Below are 15,651 nucleotides of genomic sequence, written 5' to 3' on the forward strand. Positions count from 1 at the left end.
AAGAAGAGAAAAGAAAGAAGAGAAAAGAAAGAAGAGAAAAGAAAGAAAAGAAGAAAGAAAGAAAGAAAGAAAGAAAAGAAAGAAGAGAAAAGAAAGAAAGAAAAGAAGAAAGAAAGAAAGAACTGTCCCTCCCCTGCTCGTGCTCTTTCTCTCTCAAAAATAAATAAAGTTGGAAGGAACCTGCTCGTGCTCTTTCTCTCTCAAAAATAAAGTTGGAAGGAAAGGAAAGGAAAGGAAAGGAAAGGAAAGGAAAGGAAAGGAAAGGAAAGGAAAGGAGGAAGGAAGGAAGGAAGAAAGAAAAGAAAAAGAAGAGAAAAGAAAGAAAAGAAAAGAAGAAAGAAAGAAAGAAAAGAAAGAAGAGAAAAGAAAGAAAAGAAAGAAAGAAAGAAAAGAAGAAAGAAAGAAAGAACTGTCCCTCCCCTGCTCGTGCTCTTTCTCTCTCAAAAATAAATAAAGTTGAAAGGAAGGGAAGGGGAGGGGAGGGGAGGGGAGGGAGGGAAGGAAGGAAGAAAGAAAGAAAGACGAAAGAAAGAAAGAAAAGAAACGAAAGAAAGAAAAAGAAAGAAAAGAAAAGAAACGAAACGAAACTCCTCTCCCTGGGACGCCTTGTTCACCGTCTGTGAAGCAGGGATAGTAACAGCCTGTCTTGTCTGCCCGTTCCCTGTCGGAATCAAACGAAACGACGAATATGCAAATGCACGGCAAGGACGATGCTGTGTTTTGTTGAGGTGACTGATTTTTCCAGAAGAGCTGGGGGTTACTGAACTTTGGGCTGTTCTCGGGGAGCCAAGGCAGGAGGCTGAGGTCCATATTTGTGTGTTAGGATTGGAGGTGTAGACCTGCCCCATTCCCGTCCCCGTCTCCCCAGGGGTCTTACTTGATGATGGAACACAGTGAGACCCGGGGGAACTAGGGACCGCAGCCAGGCATGTGGCCACCTCCCTGCCCCCGGAAACCCTTTCACAATAAATCGGTGACTTCTGCTTCTTGCCGTGACAGAATCATGGAACAAACTGACCGTCCTGCCCGAACGTAGAGAAACACACAAGCCCTATCATGATAGGTGTTTTCAGACACCGGGCAGCATGCAGCAGGGGGCCATGATTCCAGAGAGAAAGGAAATGAACAGAGCAGGACCTCCGACTCCCCCGGCTCACTGCCCGGGGGATGTTTCCAGGCTGCAGAGCAGGGAGAAGCCAGACAGGCTCCAGTGCTCTTGCCAAAGTGCGGTAACGGAGTTCAGAGTTTGGGGGCTCTGGGTGGGTGACCTTGTGGGACAGAGTTCCGGGGGGGGGGCTGCACAGAGAGTTCTCCACAGACTGTCCCCTCAAGTCTTTGGATGTTTAAACTGTCTATATATAAAAGGAAATTAAAGTACCACCAGAAAACAGTAGGGCCCTGAAACTATTGGAGCTGACACAGGGTTGGGCGTGGTAAGTGTTCTCCCAACTTAAAGTGGAGACGTCAGCACTTAAGGCTTTGGGTGCTGTTTCTGTCTTAGCCGTTGAGCTACATTAGCCTGAGTCTGAAGACTGCTCAAGAGCCCCCCTTGCAAAATTCAAAGCGATCCTTGAAAGGCTCTACCTGTTCCCAAATGACTTGATGCAAGACAGAACAAAGTTCATCTCCGTTCAAAGGAATAGCAAATACAAACACACAAACCCCAGCAACCAACAGTGTAAAGTTTCCAAAGAAAAATTACAAGGTGGGAGGAGGGAAATGTGTTCCATAACTAGGAGAAAAACTGATCAGGAGACACAGACCCAGCATATTCGTGTAGGTTTTCTAGAGAAACAGAACCAAGAAAGAGGATATTTATTATAAGGGATTGGCTCATGTGGTCATGGAGAAGTCCCAATACCTGCAAGCTGGTGACCCAGGAGGGTCACTGGGGTAGTTCCATCCTGAGTCCTAAAGAATAAAACAAAGTCAAGAAAAGAGAGAAAACGAGTAAAGAACAAATAGCAAGATGGTAGATGGAAACCTAGCCGCAGTGATGATTACATTAAACGTAAATGGCAAAAACATTCCAATTAAAAAAGATTCTCAGTTTGGATTTAAAAAAAGGAAGCTCCTACTGACGTTTAAAATGTAAAAGGATAAAACACTGTAGATTAAAAGTAAAAGGGTAGAATAAGACCTGCCATGCAGCCACCAACCAAAAGAAAATTGGAGTGGCTGTACTAATGTCAGGCCAAGCAGGACAAGAAATAACCCCAGGGACAAAGAGGGGCATTTCATAATAAGACATAATCCTAAAAAGTTACAGACTAGTAACAGAGCTTTAAAATCCACGAAGCAGGGGCGCCTGGGTGGCTCAGTCGGTTAAGCGTCCGACTTCGGCTCAGGTCACGATCTCGCGGTCCATGGGTTTGAGCCCCGCGTCGGGCTCTGTGCTGACGGCTCAGAGCCTGGAGCCTGTTTCAGATTCTGTGTCTCCCTCTTTCTCTGACCCTCCCCTGTTCATGCTCTCTCTGTCTCAAAAATAAATAAATGTTAAAAAAAAATAATAAAATAATAAAATCCACGAAGCAAAACGTGGTAGAACTGAGGGAGAAACAGACGCACGTGAGGAGACGTCAGTATCCTTCTCTAAGTAATTGATGGAACAAGTAGAAAATCAACAGTCTAGAAAACTTGAACACAATCGGCCAAACTAACCTAACGGACGTTTAGAGAACCGCAGAACACATGCTCTTCTCAGCTACGACATCGCAGAGCAGGACTCCAGCAGGCACGTCGACTGCAGAGCGTTTTCCCCTCCATCCAACCGTCTCCCAAGTACGCTGCCTTCCGGGCAAGAGCGTTCAGCACGTGAGAAAGAGAAAAACAAAACGTTTCACGCGGGAGCCCAGCGGGGCCGTAGAATGCTCACGGTGGGCAGCTGTGACTTCACATCCTCGCTGCCGGCTGGGGTGGTGTATTTGTGGCTGTGTTTTAAAGTTGCCTGGTGTATCAATTCTCTACCAAGCAAACACCCGAGGCAGCACGTTAGGTTTCCATCAGGCATGTTGTTTGACTGGTCAGCATACAGTCCAGGTTTCCCGGATCTGCCCTCACGGCCAAATCCGCTCGTGCCTCTGGTCCTCCTCTGTGCATCTCCCCCCTGTCTGGAATGCTCCCCGCCCCCCGGCTTTGGTCCTCCACGAGCTCCTACTCATACCTCAAAACCTAGCTCAGAAGTGGCCCCATGTGAAGCCATCCCCGTTCCCCAGGTCTCCCCTGTATCATGGTGGAGCCCTCAGCTGCTGCCCTAGTGTATTATTTCTGCCTCTCTTTTGGCCGCCAGAACACCTACTGTCTGAGCACCGAGTCCGCGTCTGTCCCTGTATGGCTCCTCGGTCCCGTGTTTACACAGAGATGTGGAGAGGACCTGTCACCTCCAGCTAAAACCTGCTTTCTTTTCTTTTCCCTCAGCCTCAAGGACAAAAATCAAGGTGAACTCATCCCTCCTGTGCTGAGATTCACAGTGACATACCTAAGAGAGAAAGGTAAGCGAGAGCTGGCTTCAGCCAGGGGTGTGAGGGCCTCTGGGAGGCCCATCTCGTGTCGTGGGCACCGTGCAGACCGGGGACTTGGAGGGGCTGGGCCTCGTGCGGGAAGGGTGACCAGCACGGGATGGACTCAGGCACACAGAATGTCTGGGTTTGCATCCCGGCTCTACTGTGTACTTGCTGTGTGGCCTTGGGCAGTTACTTACCTTCTCTGGGCCTGTGATTCCTCATCTGCCCCGTGGGGTTCATGACGGTGCCTGATTCACGGGGTTGCTCTGGGGCCTAAATGAGATGAGACATGTAAAGCTGTCCGGGAAGAGACCCGTTTGATGTGATAGATAGCTCGGTCTGCAGGTGCTGTCGCCAGTGGGGTGGGCGCGCTCGGTGATTAGAGGGGGTACGCCTGTGGCTCCTCCAGGACTCCTGCCTGAGGCCAGAGTTCCCAGATCCACGGGGAAAGTGTGGACCCTGACAGGAGCGTAGTTCTCTGGGCGAACAGGCTGCTGGTGGGGGGGGGGGGGTGGCCCCCCGCAGGCAGGTGCCGCAGGGTGCAGGGGGGGGCGCGTCCGACGAGCAGTGGGAGCCGTCATTGCTGGGGGCCCTGGTGGCCTTTTACCTGGCGCGCCCTCAGCACTGCATGTCCTAATGCTAGAAAGTTCTATGAGCTGGCGCCTCTCTAGCCGGAGGACCTGATCGTCGCTTAGAATGGTGTCTACTTTGGCGAGAAGTCCTTCGCGGCACCTCCCGTTCTGTTCCGTATTTCGGGAGCAGACAGAAGATAGTGCGTAAGACCAGGTGTCAGAAACCGGGAGAGGGAGTCTCTCCCTTTTTAACATCATCAGTTCCTTTATTTATGAAAAAATAAAACAAAAAACCCAGCTCCAAGTGGGAACTCAGTATTGTATTTGTTGAATGAATGCACGATCAAACATGTACCCTTTGGGCACCTCCCCGTATCCAGCCCTGATTGAGGCGCTGGGGTTGCCATGGTAACGGCACCCCCCCCCCCCAACCAGCCGCCGTTCTGGGGGCTCACGGTCGCAACCGAGAGGACTCCATTGCGATTTGCTCTGTAAAGCTGTTTCCACGGGTCAGAAGTCCAGGCACACGGGGGCCGGGCTGCTCAGGGTCTCGCAAAGCGAAACTCGAGGTATCCCGCCAGGCTGCGCTCCTTTCTGGAGGCTCTGGGGAAGAATCCGCTTCCACCTTCATTCAGTTTGTTGGCCAAATTCAGTTCTTTGCAGAGATGCCTGTGTGTCCTTGGTGGCTGTCGGCCAGAGGCCTCTTTCTCTTCCTAGAGGCTGCACGCTTTCCTTTCCGTGCGGCCCCCTCCACCAACAGAGACCTTCCCACCTGTCGAGTCCGGCCTCCATGCTTCAAATCCCTGTAGCCAGGAAGAACCCGGTCCCTTTTAAAAGTCTTGCCTGATTAGGTCAGGCCCACCGAAGATAATCTCCGTATCTTAAGGTCAGCTCCTTGGGCCTGAATCCTGTCTGCAGAGTCCCTTCCCTGTGGCGCCTAGATCAGTGTTTGGATACCGGGCAGAATGAGTGTGCCCCCCGGGGTCCGGGACTTTGGGAGCCACCTCAGAAATTTTCCTACTTCAATCTGTCAGAAAAAAAAGAGAGGGACCAGCCACTCACGCAGAGGGGACGGCGCGTGCAAAGGCCGGGAGGAGCAAGGAGCATGGGGCAGATTGGAGGCCGGAGGAGGGGGCCGAGGGGCAGTGGGGCAGGAGAGGCCGGACCGTGCAGGCCCGTGGGAAGTCCCCGTGGGAAGCCGCCCGGTGAAGACCAGCAAGGTCCGTGCACAGGCTGCTCAGACCTGAATATATTCGTTGAATAGACCCAGCTTCAGAAGGAAGAGGCTGGGGAGGGAGCCCAGGGCTTCTGGAAACCCGGAAACGTTCTGTATTTGCCGCGTCCGGAACGGTAGCTTCCAGCTGCTCGCGGCAATAGCCCAGTAGAGCACTTTCTAGGTGTCTCCTACGTCGGGTGACCGCATTTTTAATTTCACTTAATTTTTGCTAATTAAATGGAAATTTAAATCATGACGTGTGGCCAGTGGCTGCCATACTGGACGGGTCACCTGTGTCGATGCAGCTGCGGGACTAAGCGGAGGCTGTGCGTGTGGAGGCCCCCCGGGTGCTTGAACACGTGCCATATCCAGCCTCGTCGACGCTTTCTGCAGCCCTCAGAGGCAGGGGCTCAGGGCCTTACTCTGTAGACGGGGTGGCTGAGCTCAGAGAGGCCACGGGCTTTCGCTGCGGTCACACAGCGGGATGAGACAGAGTTGGGCTGGACTCCAGGTCTGTCTGACTGGGTTCTCTCTTCCCGGGGGCCGCGGAAGTAGGCAGTGAGGTGGGGTTGGGAGTTTGGAAGTTTGAGGAATAAATAGAGGTGGGGATCGCGGGTGGTGGGCGTCGGGGGGGTGGGGGGGGATGAACCGAGCTGGAGAGCATTCCCTGCCAGCCACGGGAGGGTGACGCGTGGGCAGGAGGAGTCGTGGAATGTTCCAGAAACCCAGAGTGCTAGGACCTGTGAGGTGCCTGGAGGCTGTCTCTCCTCAGGACTCCACACCGAGGGCCTGTTCCGGAGGTCGGCCAGTGTCCACACCATCCGCGAGATTCAGCGGTTGTACAATCAAGGTGAGCCTGTCCCCGCAGAGACCCCTGACCCCGAGCCTCCCGCCTGCCCGGCCCGCACAGCCCTCCACGGCCGCAGAGCCGCCAGGCCCAAGGTAGCGTGGCTCCCGCCCCCACCCAACCCCCAGCATAGCCCGGGGCCGGGCAGCTGCCCAGGCGAGGCCTGCGCCCGGAGCCCCGGCCCTCGGCGGGTGGCCGCACGCTGCCGTTGTGCCTCGAGGGCTTCTCCCGTCATCGCAGGCGGACAGGTGGTCTGAGGTGTTCCACGGAGTCTCCGTTCGGCAGCCCCTCCAGCGGGCCCGGCACCGCTTTCTCGGCTGCCTGCGGCGACACCCGCAGGTCGGGAGGCCGTGTCGGAGCTGAGCACCCTACAGCGACACTGCTGAGGCGGCTGGCTCTGCTCACGCCCCCGCCCACCCTCCTCGTTCCTCTCCCTCGTACAGTTCGCCCGTCCGGTGACAGGGCCGGCGCGGGGCGCGTGTGGACTGGCCGTCCTCAGGCCCGTGCGCCGAGCACCTGCATCCGAGGCGGGGCTGACCCACACGGCGGGGGGGGCTGGGGGCACGCCCCAGACTCGGCCAGGTGCCCCAGAGGGCCGAGGGGGGCACGGTAGCAGCAACCCCCGGGTCCAGCAGGCGACAGGGTCGCGCCTGGCGAGAGGTCTCCCCCCTCGGGAGTTCTAAAGCCGTTTGCGTCGGGGCCCATCATGACGCGGGACTCCGCGGCCCCGTCAGGACTCAGACTTGCGACATTCTGTGTCCAGGGAAGCCCGTGAACTTTGACGACTATGGGGACGTCCACATCCCTGCCGTGATCCTGAAGACCTTCCTGCGAGAGCTTCCCCAGCCGCTGCTGACCTTCACGGCCTATGAGCAGATTCTCGGGATCACCAGTGGGTACCTGCCCCGGGGGGGCCCGCCGAGGGCCAGTCTGGGGGGTGGGGGGAGGGGCTGCCGGCCTCTTCTTGTTGCCGTCTGGCCCCGTGGACAAGTGTCAGTGGCCGGGCCGGGCCACCACCGTCCGTGGGTGGGGGCAGGGGTTGTCGGGTGCAGCTGGGGCGACAGGCAGCGTGGCAGAGGGCGCCTCTGGGTTCGGGGTGCACGGCCCGGTCCAAGGGCCGCCTCCAGGCCCTCCCTGCCCTGCTGTGGGGGAGCCCCCCACCTCCAGCACCCCAACTTCTGTGTGTAGAAGGGGGGTGGAGGCTGATGGGGGGCAGAGGCCCCGAACCCCCTCTTCAAGCAGTTACCGTAGAAAGCTTGCAGTTAGAAATCCCTCCTCTGCCCTTTGGGAGGTGAATCTTCTACACCCAGAACTGTGTCAGGGACCCCAGAGCCGGCTCTGAGATGTAGACGTTCAAGGAGACCCCAGTGTCCCGTGACGGTGGGGGCCTAACCCAGCCTGCACCGCTGACCCCGTCCCAGGACACGAGAAGCGTGTTTCTCCCATGAACACACCCGGATAACTACCCCCTCCCTGACTCTGCTCAGGGCCCCCCCCCCCCAACCCCTGCACCCCTCCCTGTGCCCTCATTCTCTCTCTAAAATGCCAGTCACCTCAGCCATTCGGCCGTGTCGGGCTGTCCCTCGTGCTGTGGTTATTACCGACCACGCACGTTCCTCTTTGACTCTGGCACCTGCTTGCCACAGCCCGTGCGGGGTAGTTGTGGACGGGAGGGGAGTGAGCACGTAGGCCCTGCTCACCAGGAGCGCTCAGGCTGGCCACAGGGACAGGTGTGTCATTGAACCGGGTGTGGCAGGGTGATGTGGCTGCAGGGCGTCTGGCACTTACTGGAAGGAAAGCAGGGAAAGGCCTGCTGGGCAGGAGGGCTCGTCAGGGTGTCCGAGGTTCCCAGACGTCCCCAGGCACCAGAACCCCCGGAGGGTGCATTAAAACATGGGTCACTGGGCCCCACCCCGGAGTTTCAGACTCCATAGGTGTGGGCAGTGGCCCAAGAATCTGCATTTCTAACTGGTTCCTGGGAGATGCTGATGGTCTGGGTTTTGTGCCATGGAATGCCTAGCTCAGCGGGGTTGGAGAGATGTGACCATGGAAAGCACAAGTGTCTTAAGGGCAAAGCTCATCCTGTGCACCAGGGAGTGGGGCTGGGCTGGGGCAGCTGCTGAGAATTTTTAAAAAATTATATTATGAGAGGGCTCCTGGGTGGCTCAGTTAAGCATCTTAACTCTTGATTTTGGCTCAGGTCACGATCTCACGGTTCGTGAGTTCAAGCCCTGCATCGGGCTCTGTGCTGTCAGCACAGAGATGCTTGGGATTCTCTCCCCACCCCCCTCAAAATAAATAAATAAACTTTAGGGGTGCCTGGGAGGCTCAGTCGGTTGAGCGTCCGACTTCGGCTCAGGTCATGATCTCGCAGTCTGTGAGTTCGAGCCCCGCGTCAGGCTCTGTGCTGATGGCTCAGAGCCTGGAGCCTGCTTCGGATTCTGTGTCTCCCTCTCTCTCTCTGCCCCTCCCCTGCTCACACACTGTCTCTTCTCTGTCTCAAAAATAAATAAATGTTAGAAAAAAATTTTGTTAAATAAAAAATAAATAAGCTTTAAAATATAAAAATTAAAAAAAATAATAATAAATTCCATTTTGATGGAAATAACACCAGCACATAGCGTAGGAAACAAACAAAAACCCCAAGGTCCACAGCAGCGACACGGGAGTCCCTGCCCAGCCCTGCGGTCCCCCACAGGCACCTGCCCCTCACGCCAGGAGCGCCGCTCCTGTGCACGGTCCTGGAGCCTGGCTTTCGTGTGTTAGCATCACATCTCCTCTCTCCCTCCTCATGTGCAGTCACTCATCCTTTCAATGGTCGTGTTGCACCAGCTTTATAATTTCACGGGTGAACGTTTGGAGCTGTTTCCATTTTTGTTTGGCCCTCCGCTAGTTTGAAGACTCAGGAAGTCCCAACATTCCGGTCATTGAGAACCGAGATGCTGCCCTGAGATGAGAACCGAGACCCTGCTTTCTGGACCGTGGTCTCACTCGGCCTGGCCGCACGGTGACAGGTGTAGGGTCACCAGATCTAGCAACAGAAAACAGAGGATGCCCACCCGCCTCAATGTGAATTTCCGATAAAGGGTGAATGTCTGTTTTTTTTTTTTTTTTTTTTTTTAGTGTAAGTAATATTTGCTCTTTAGCTGAAATGCAAATTTCACTGAGTGTCCTCTCTTTTTTCTGGCAGCCCATTCTCAGGTGGGATGGGTTTCTCCGTGAAGCCGGGCAAAAGCAGGGGCTTCTGCGTGTGCTCGGGAAGTGCAGGGACACTCGGGAAGTGTCCAGGGTACAAGGGAATTGCAGCCAAGGCCGCCTCCCGGTGTGCAGCCAGGAGGTTAAGAGCACTGGCTTGGAGCCGCACGGATCTGGATCCAAGCCTGGGCTTCACCTTGCAGTAGCTGTGTGACTGGGGACAGGTCACTGAACCTCTCTGAGCTCACTTCCCTTAGGTGCATAAAAGTGGGGGCTGTTGTGAGGATCGGGCGTGACGGTTCGTGGCACGCAGTCGGTGCTTTGTGGCAGCCTGCTCCCCCTTGCTCGCCGGTGAGCGCTCTTTCCCTGAGAGACCGTAGAGAGGGCGGGTGGCGGACCTCGTGCAAGGATGTGCTCTGGGACCATAAATCTCAGAAAGAGGAGGTTGGGGCCGGGAAGCCGAGACCCAGGCAACGAGGTGGCGGCCCCCAAGCTCGTTGGTTCCTTGAAGATCATTTCGCGGGAACTCCCTGTCCATTCCCGTTACCCACAACGGCTTGAGTTCACGAAAGAGAGGCTTCTCTTAAGAGGCCAACGAGAACGTTGACGGTAGGGACGTTTGTGTCTGTGTTCGGAAAGCACGCAAGCGTTCACGGTAGCCCCGCCCAAGGCTTGGCCAGAAGAGGTTGGCGTTGGGGGATCGGGACGTGGGGAGCACGGTGAATAGTTGTGGGTGCGCCCTGGCTTGAGGTCTGGAGTTCAGCGGAGGACGTGGTTATGAGGAAATGGGGGTCTGAGTCTGGGGCAGCCTCCCCCAGGCTCTTGGTGGGTGTGGGGACCTGAGCTGCAGGCCATCACAGACAGGCTAAGTTGGTCTGGAGAAGGGCTGGCCAACCTTTCCCGTAAAGGGCCAGGTAGTAGGTATTTGAGGCTTTGTGGGTCCGTCTGCGTTGCCCCTACCGGGCTCTGCTGTGATGTGTGAGTGGGTGGGTGCGGCTCTGTACCCATAGTTTGTTTTTTTCGTCTTTATTTTTGAGAGAGAGAGAGTGTGAACAGGGGAGGGGCAGAGAGAGAGGGAGGCACAGAATCCATAGCAGGCTCCAGGCTCCGAGCCGTCAGCACGGAACCCACGAACCGCGAGCTCGTGACCTGAGCCGAAGTCAGACGCTCAACCGACTGAGCCCCCCAGGGGCCCCTGTACCAATAGTTTTACTGACAAAAATTGGCCTTTCTGTCCGAAGGCTGTAGTTTGCTGACCGCTGGTCTAGGCCATTCTCATTTACAAAGTGAGTGATTTGGCTTTACAGACTTTCTGGGAGGTAAGAGTTGCAATACGGCTCTAAAGACGGGAACAGAGCTCATGGAAGGGAGGGCTTTGCTGCGAACAGCCACCCGGCCTGGGAGTAAGTGAGGGCTCCGGGCCCGACCTCGGAGCTGACCTCCGAGGTGTCCTCAGAGCTGACCTCCTCCCTAGGCCCATGCCGGCCCCTCGGGCAGGACTCAGGAGGGACCCCTGTGCCCCTGCAGGTGTGGAGAGCAGCCTGCGGGTGACCCGCTGCCACCAGATCCTGAAGAGCCTTCCGGAACACAACTACGCCGTCCTCAGCTACCTCATGGGCTTCCTGCATGAGGTGAGGGGGCTAAGCAGGGCCCGGGGCGGGGAGGCCCCCATTCCGTGCCTGGCCCAGGCGGCCCTTCCTGCACCTGGTGCCCACACAGCCCGGGGTCTGGGGTCTCCCCCAGCCTTGGAACGCCGCTCCCTGGCCCAGAGGACTTCAAGGCCTGACCGGGGAGCAGCTCCATTTCTGCGCCCGCCCCTGCTGACCGGTCACATGCCTGGCCGCCCTCGGTTACAGATGGGACCTTCTTTTTATTTCTATTTTTTAACGTCTGCTTATTTTGAGAGAGAGCATAGGCGGGGAGGGGCAGAGAGAAGGGGAGAGAATCCCAAGCGGACTCCACGCTGTCCCGACGCAGGGCAGCCGCAACCGAGAGTCAGAGGCTCAACCGACCGAGCCACCCGGGCGCCCCACGTTGGGTGTAGAGATTGCTTTAAAAATTTTTCTTAATGTTTACATATTTTTGAGAGCAGAACATGAGCAGGGGAGGGGCAGAGAGAGAGGGAGACACAGAATCCGCAGCAGGCCCCAGGCTCTGAGCTGTCAGCACAGAGCCCGACGCGGGGCTCGAACCCACGAGCCGTGAGGTCACGACCTGAGCCGAAGTCAGACGCTCAACCGACCGAGCCACCCAGGTGCCCAGGATTGCTTTGAAAAATAATAAACTGGGGCGCCTGGGTGGCTCAGTCGGTTAAGCATCCAACTTCGGCTCAGGTCACGATCTCGCGGTCCGTGAGTTCGAGCCCCGCGTCGGGCTCTGTGCTGACGGCTCAGAGCCTGGGGCCTGTTTCGGATTCTGTGTCTCCCTCTCTCTCTGTCTGCCCCTCCCCTGCTTGTGCTCTGTCTCTCTCTGTCTCAAAAATAAATAAACGTTAAAAAAAATTTTTTTTAAATAATAAACTATTTGTCAGAGGCCAAAAACTAAGTTATTGCCCTAATTTTCTTTCTACTTGTTTTTCATCTGCTGGAGGTGGACTGATTTCCCCGTCCTCCACGGCACTGACGTTGAAACTTCCCATGGGGCTTGGTGCTGTGTAGCATTGGCCCCGGTGGGCTCCTGCAGGGGCTTGGGGGCCGCTGTCCTCACCAGATCCAAGTGGGGGGGGGGTTCACCGGGTCATGCCCCACCCCCCGTTCTCTGCTCTCCCATGACCCCCGAGGTTCTGCCATTGTCTCTGCTTCCGATTGTCGGAGGTCCCCAGGACCCTGGAGGCGAGGGGGAGATCAGGCCTTCAGATGGGCCCAAGTGGCCCCCCTGCCCCCGACTGGCCCCGTGACTTCGGGAAAGTCCCCTGCACCTTCTGGGCCTCCAGTTTCTTCATCTGTAAAATGGGTGATGCATCCTAACTTCATGGGGTTGTAAGTGCTGTAAGGCAGGTTCGCCCCCTCCCCTGCTGTCCCCAGTCCTCCGATGACCCCTGCCTGCTCTTTGGCCTGGACTGTGTCCAACTCGCTGGCCAGAGTGTGGCTGTCAGAGAGGTGGTCTGGCTGGGTGACACCAAAGGCCAAGCTTGCACCCATTGTGCTAGAGACCCCTGTCCCCGAGGGGGCCTCCCGAGTCCTCTGGAGTGGGAGAGAAGGCTGGGGGTACGGAGGAGGTCCAGGAGGAGCTCAGAGACGGTCAGAGCCCGAGGTCTCTCAGAGCATCAAGACTGACTGCTTTTGGGGCGCCCGGGGGACTCAGTGGGTTGAGCGGCCGACTCTTGGTTTTGGCTCAGGGCGTGATCTCATGGTTTGTGGGTTCGGGCCCCGTGTCGGGCTCTGTGCTGACGGTGTGGAACCTGCTTGGGATTCTCCCTCCCTCTCTCTCTCTCTCTCTCTGCCCCTCCCCTGCTCACTCTCTCTCTCTCAAATAAATACACTTAAAAAAATTAAAAAGTTAAAAAAAAAAAAGACTGCTTCCTTTTACAGGTGGTGACACCGAGGCCCAGAGCCGGGAGGTGGCCGTGCAGGGCCGTAGCACTGAACCCACAGTCACGTCCCTTGTCTCATGTGTGTCCTGCAGGTGTCCCAGGAGAGCATTTTTAACAAGATGAACAGCTCCAACCTGGCGTGTGTCTTTGGGCTGAATTTAATCTGGCCGTCCCAGGGGGCGTCCTCCCTGAGTGCCCTCGTGCCCATGAACCTGTTCACCGAGCTGCTGATCGAGTACTACGAGATGGTCTTCAGCACCCAGGAGGCTCGCGGGGGGCTCGGTGCCGGTGCTGTTGAGGCAGGGGAGCGGAGTGGCCCCGTCTCTAGAGGCCGGACACCCCGACGGCCTGGCCTCGCGCCCCGCGCCTCCGCGGCCCCTGACGGTGCCCGGGAGACTCCTCTGGTGCCGGAAGCGTCACGCTGAGGCCCGTCTGTGCGTGCTGTCGTCGTGTTTTGTGAACTTGCCATTAAACAAACTTCTCGTGAACCTTCTAGCGAACGTCCGGGGTTCTGCGCTTTGCCCCTTGTGCGTGGTCCCTGGGCTGCGGGCTGGGACGAGATGATGGACCTACCAGGTTCGTAACCACGGCCTCAGCGGAAATGGGAATTTATCGGTGAGGGCCTCCCGTCCGGCATCGACTGTTGCTGTCATGCCGGGTGGCAAACTGTACCTTCGGGTCACAGCCGTTTGTCATTGTCCGCGGGTGAGCGGGGAGCTGAGCGGTTCTTCTGCTCCTGTCGGGCTGGCCAGAGGTCACCTGGAGGGACTCAGCTCCCTCGAGGGTGTCGCATGCCTTCGGCAGGCGGGGCAGGGGCCGGGGTCGCTCGTGGGCGGGCAGGGGGCCGTCACGGGTGCAGGTGGTTTTCAAGCTTCGGCTGGTGGTGTGGATACTCACACCCGTTGGCCAGGGCAAATGTCATGTCCGAGGCCGGGGTCATAGTGGGAGGGCTCTGGGACGTTGTTTAGCAAAAGGCGGCCATGGGGAGGCTGGGGGATTGGGGCCTGCCGGGGGCTCCTGGTCGTGTTCCGCCTCTGCGTTGGGAGACGCGCCCTGTGTTTCCCGCTTAGATACGGCGGAGAAAGGTGGTTCTGCATTCCCAGCACAGAGCCCCCCAGATTCACCCCGATTGGACAGGCTTGGGCCACGTGCCCGCCTTGACCCTCACCGTGGTCGTGTCTGTGCTGATTGCCCTAGGCCTGAGTCGTGCACCCCACCCTGGGCTGGGGTTAAGGACGGGTGGCGCCCCAGATGCGTCAGCCCTGGCTTCTGTCACAAACACCACAGGCTGGGGGCCGACGCGACAGACGTTTATTTCTTACAGGCTGGATTCCAGAAGCTCGAGCTCTGCAGGCCCACGCGGCCGGCTTCTGTCGAGAGCCCTCTGGCTGGCTCGGGCACGGCCACCTTCTCGCAGTGTCCCCGCCGGGCAGGATGGGGAGAGAGGGAGACAGAGCCCTTTGGAGTCTCTTCGCAGAAGGACACTAATCCTGGTGGCTCAAGGCCCACCCTCGTGACCTCATCCAACCTGAATTACTTCCGTAAGGGCCCCGTCCCCGGTTACAGCCGCCCTGGGGTTCGGGGCTTCAACGTACGGGTTTGGGGGTGAGGGGGCACAAACAGTGCATCCGTAGCACCAGACGGGATGGTGACAGGTCGCCTGCCACCCTCCACCGAGCGTAAGCCGTGTGTCAGGACTGCGTCAGGGGCCCCAAGCTCTTGCTGCATGGAGGGGGGGAGGGCTGTCAGGGAGCAAAGGATAAATGTCCGTTGCACATCCCCCCAGGCTGTCCAGGCCTGGGATGGGGTGCCGACCCCCGACTGAGCGATGCCCCCGGGTGCCCGTGTGGGTCCTGGGGTCTCCCAGGAGAGAGTGGGTGCCTCCCTCACCTCTCCCTCTCTCTTCTCACTTTCACGGGGTTAATCCCCCTCCCTGAGCTGATGTGCTTGGCTTTGCTGTCTTTAAAGAAGGGGCTGTGTGAGCTCGGCCAGTACCTCCCAGCACCTGCCAGTGGACGGCTGACCCCTCCCACTGAGGACCGTTTGGACCCACGAGCCGGGGAGCCGTTTCTCTGACACGGATTCCGGCCCTTGTCAGGGCTGTAGCCCAGCGTCCCTGGGCCCTGGCCATCCATCCAGTTCGCAGGGACGTCGATCCCATTAAAGCCTCTGGAGCAGAGGGGGTGGGGATCCCCGGATGCTGCGAGTCCCTGCTGCTCCCTGAACGCCTTCCCTGGGAGAGGAGGGCTCTGTGGCCTCAGGTCGAACGTGGTCAGAGGTGAGGGGACAGACATGGCAACGCGGGGCCACAGGCCGGCGACAGGCAGCTGCGTTCCGCTGGGTCCCTGCTCCATAGGGGCTGGTTTTCGTCTGCTCTCACCCTTCATTGCGCTCGGTCCATCCCGTTCTTCTCACGCCCTCGGCTGACCCCGGCCAAAGCGACCCCATCACACAGCTTGGAAGGTGACCCTGGCTTTACTTTCTGTTCTGCCACAAAGCCTTTTCCCTTTTCCTTCTTCTTCTTTTTCAAACTCGACCCTCTGAGTTTGCGCCTGACCGACCACAGCCAGGCGCAGAGAGCCCAGAGCGGACCCAAGAGACCTCCGTGGCCTCCAGGGAGGCTTCCTGGCCTCTGCCCCCCTGTGCCTGGGAAGGGCTCTTGTGCTCACGCACTCCAGCACAACCCCAGAAAAGCCTCCGGGTTCTGTTGCCAGGGAAAAAAAAACAAAAACAAAAAAACCACCCTGAAATGAAAATGATGGCTCCCTTAAGAGCACACCGCTGTG

The 15,651-nt window shown here is 57.4% G+C and overlaps 1 protein-coding gene across 1 annotated transcript in view; it reads left to right on the plus strand.

Annotated features, from left to right (window-relative positions):
- Window positions 1-13,353, plus strand: part of ARHGAP8 (Rho GTPase activating protein 8) — a 59,646-nt gene extending 46,293 nt beyond the window's left edge. The window contains exons 9-13 of the mRNA XM_049626505.1: window positions 3,418-3,491; window positions 6,064-6,141; window positions 6,902-7,030; window positions 10,861-10,964; window positions 12,958-13,353. Coding sequence (XP_049482462.1) covers window positions 3,418-3,491; window positions 6,064-6,141; window positions 6,902-7,030; window positions 10,861-10,964; window positions 12,958-13,290 — 718 coding nt within the window. The 3' untranslated portion in view covers window positions 13,291-13,353. The remainder of the gene's footprint in view (window positions 1-3,417; window positions 3,492-6,063; window positions 6,142-6,901; window positions 7,031-10,860; window positions 10,965-12,957) is intronic.
- Window positions 13,354-15,651: the final 2,298 nt, after the last annotated feature.

Source organism: Panthera uncia, chromosome B4 (genome assembly GCF_023721935.1).
Source record: "Panthera uncia isolate 11264 chromosome B4, Puncia_PCG_1.0, whole genome shotgun sequence".
Taxonomy (NCBI): Eukaryota; Metazoa; Chordata; class Mammalia; order Carnivora; family Felidae; genus Panthera; species Panthera uncia.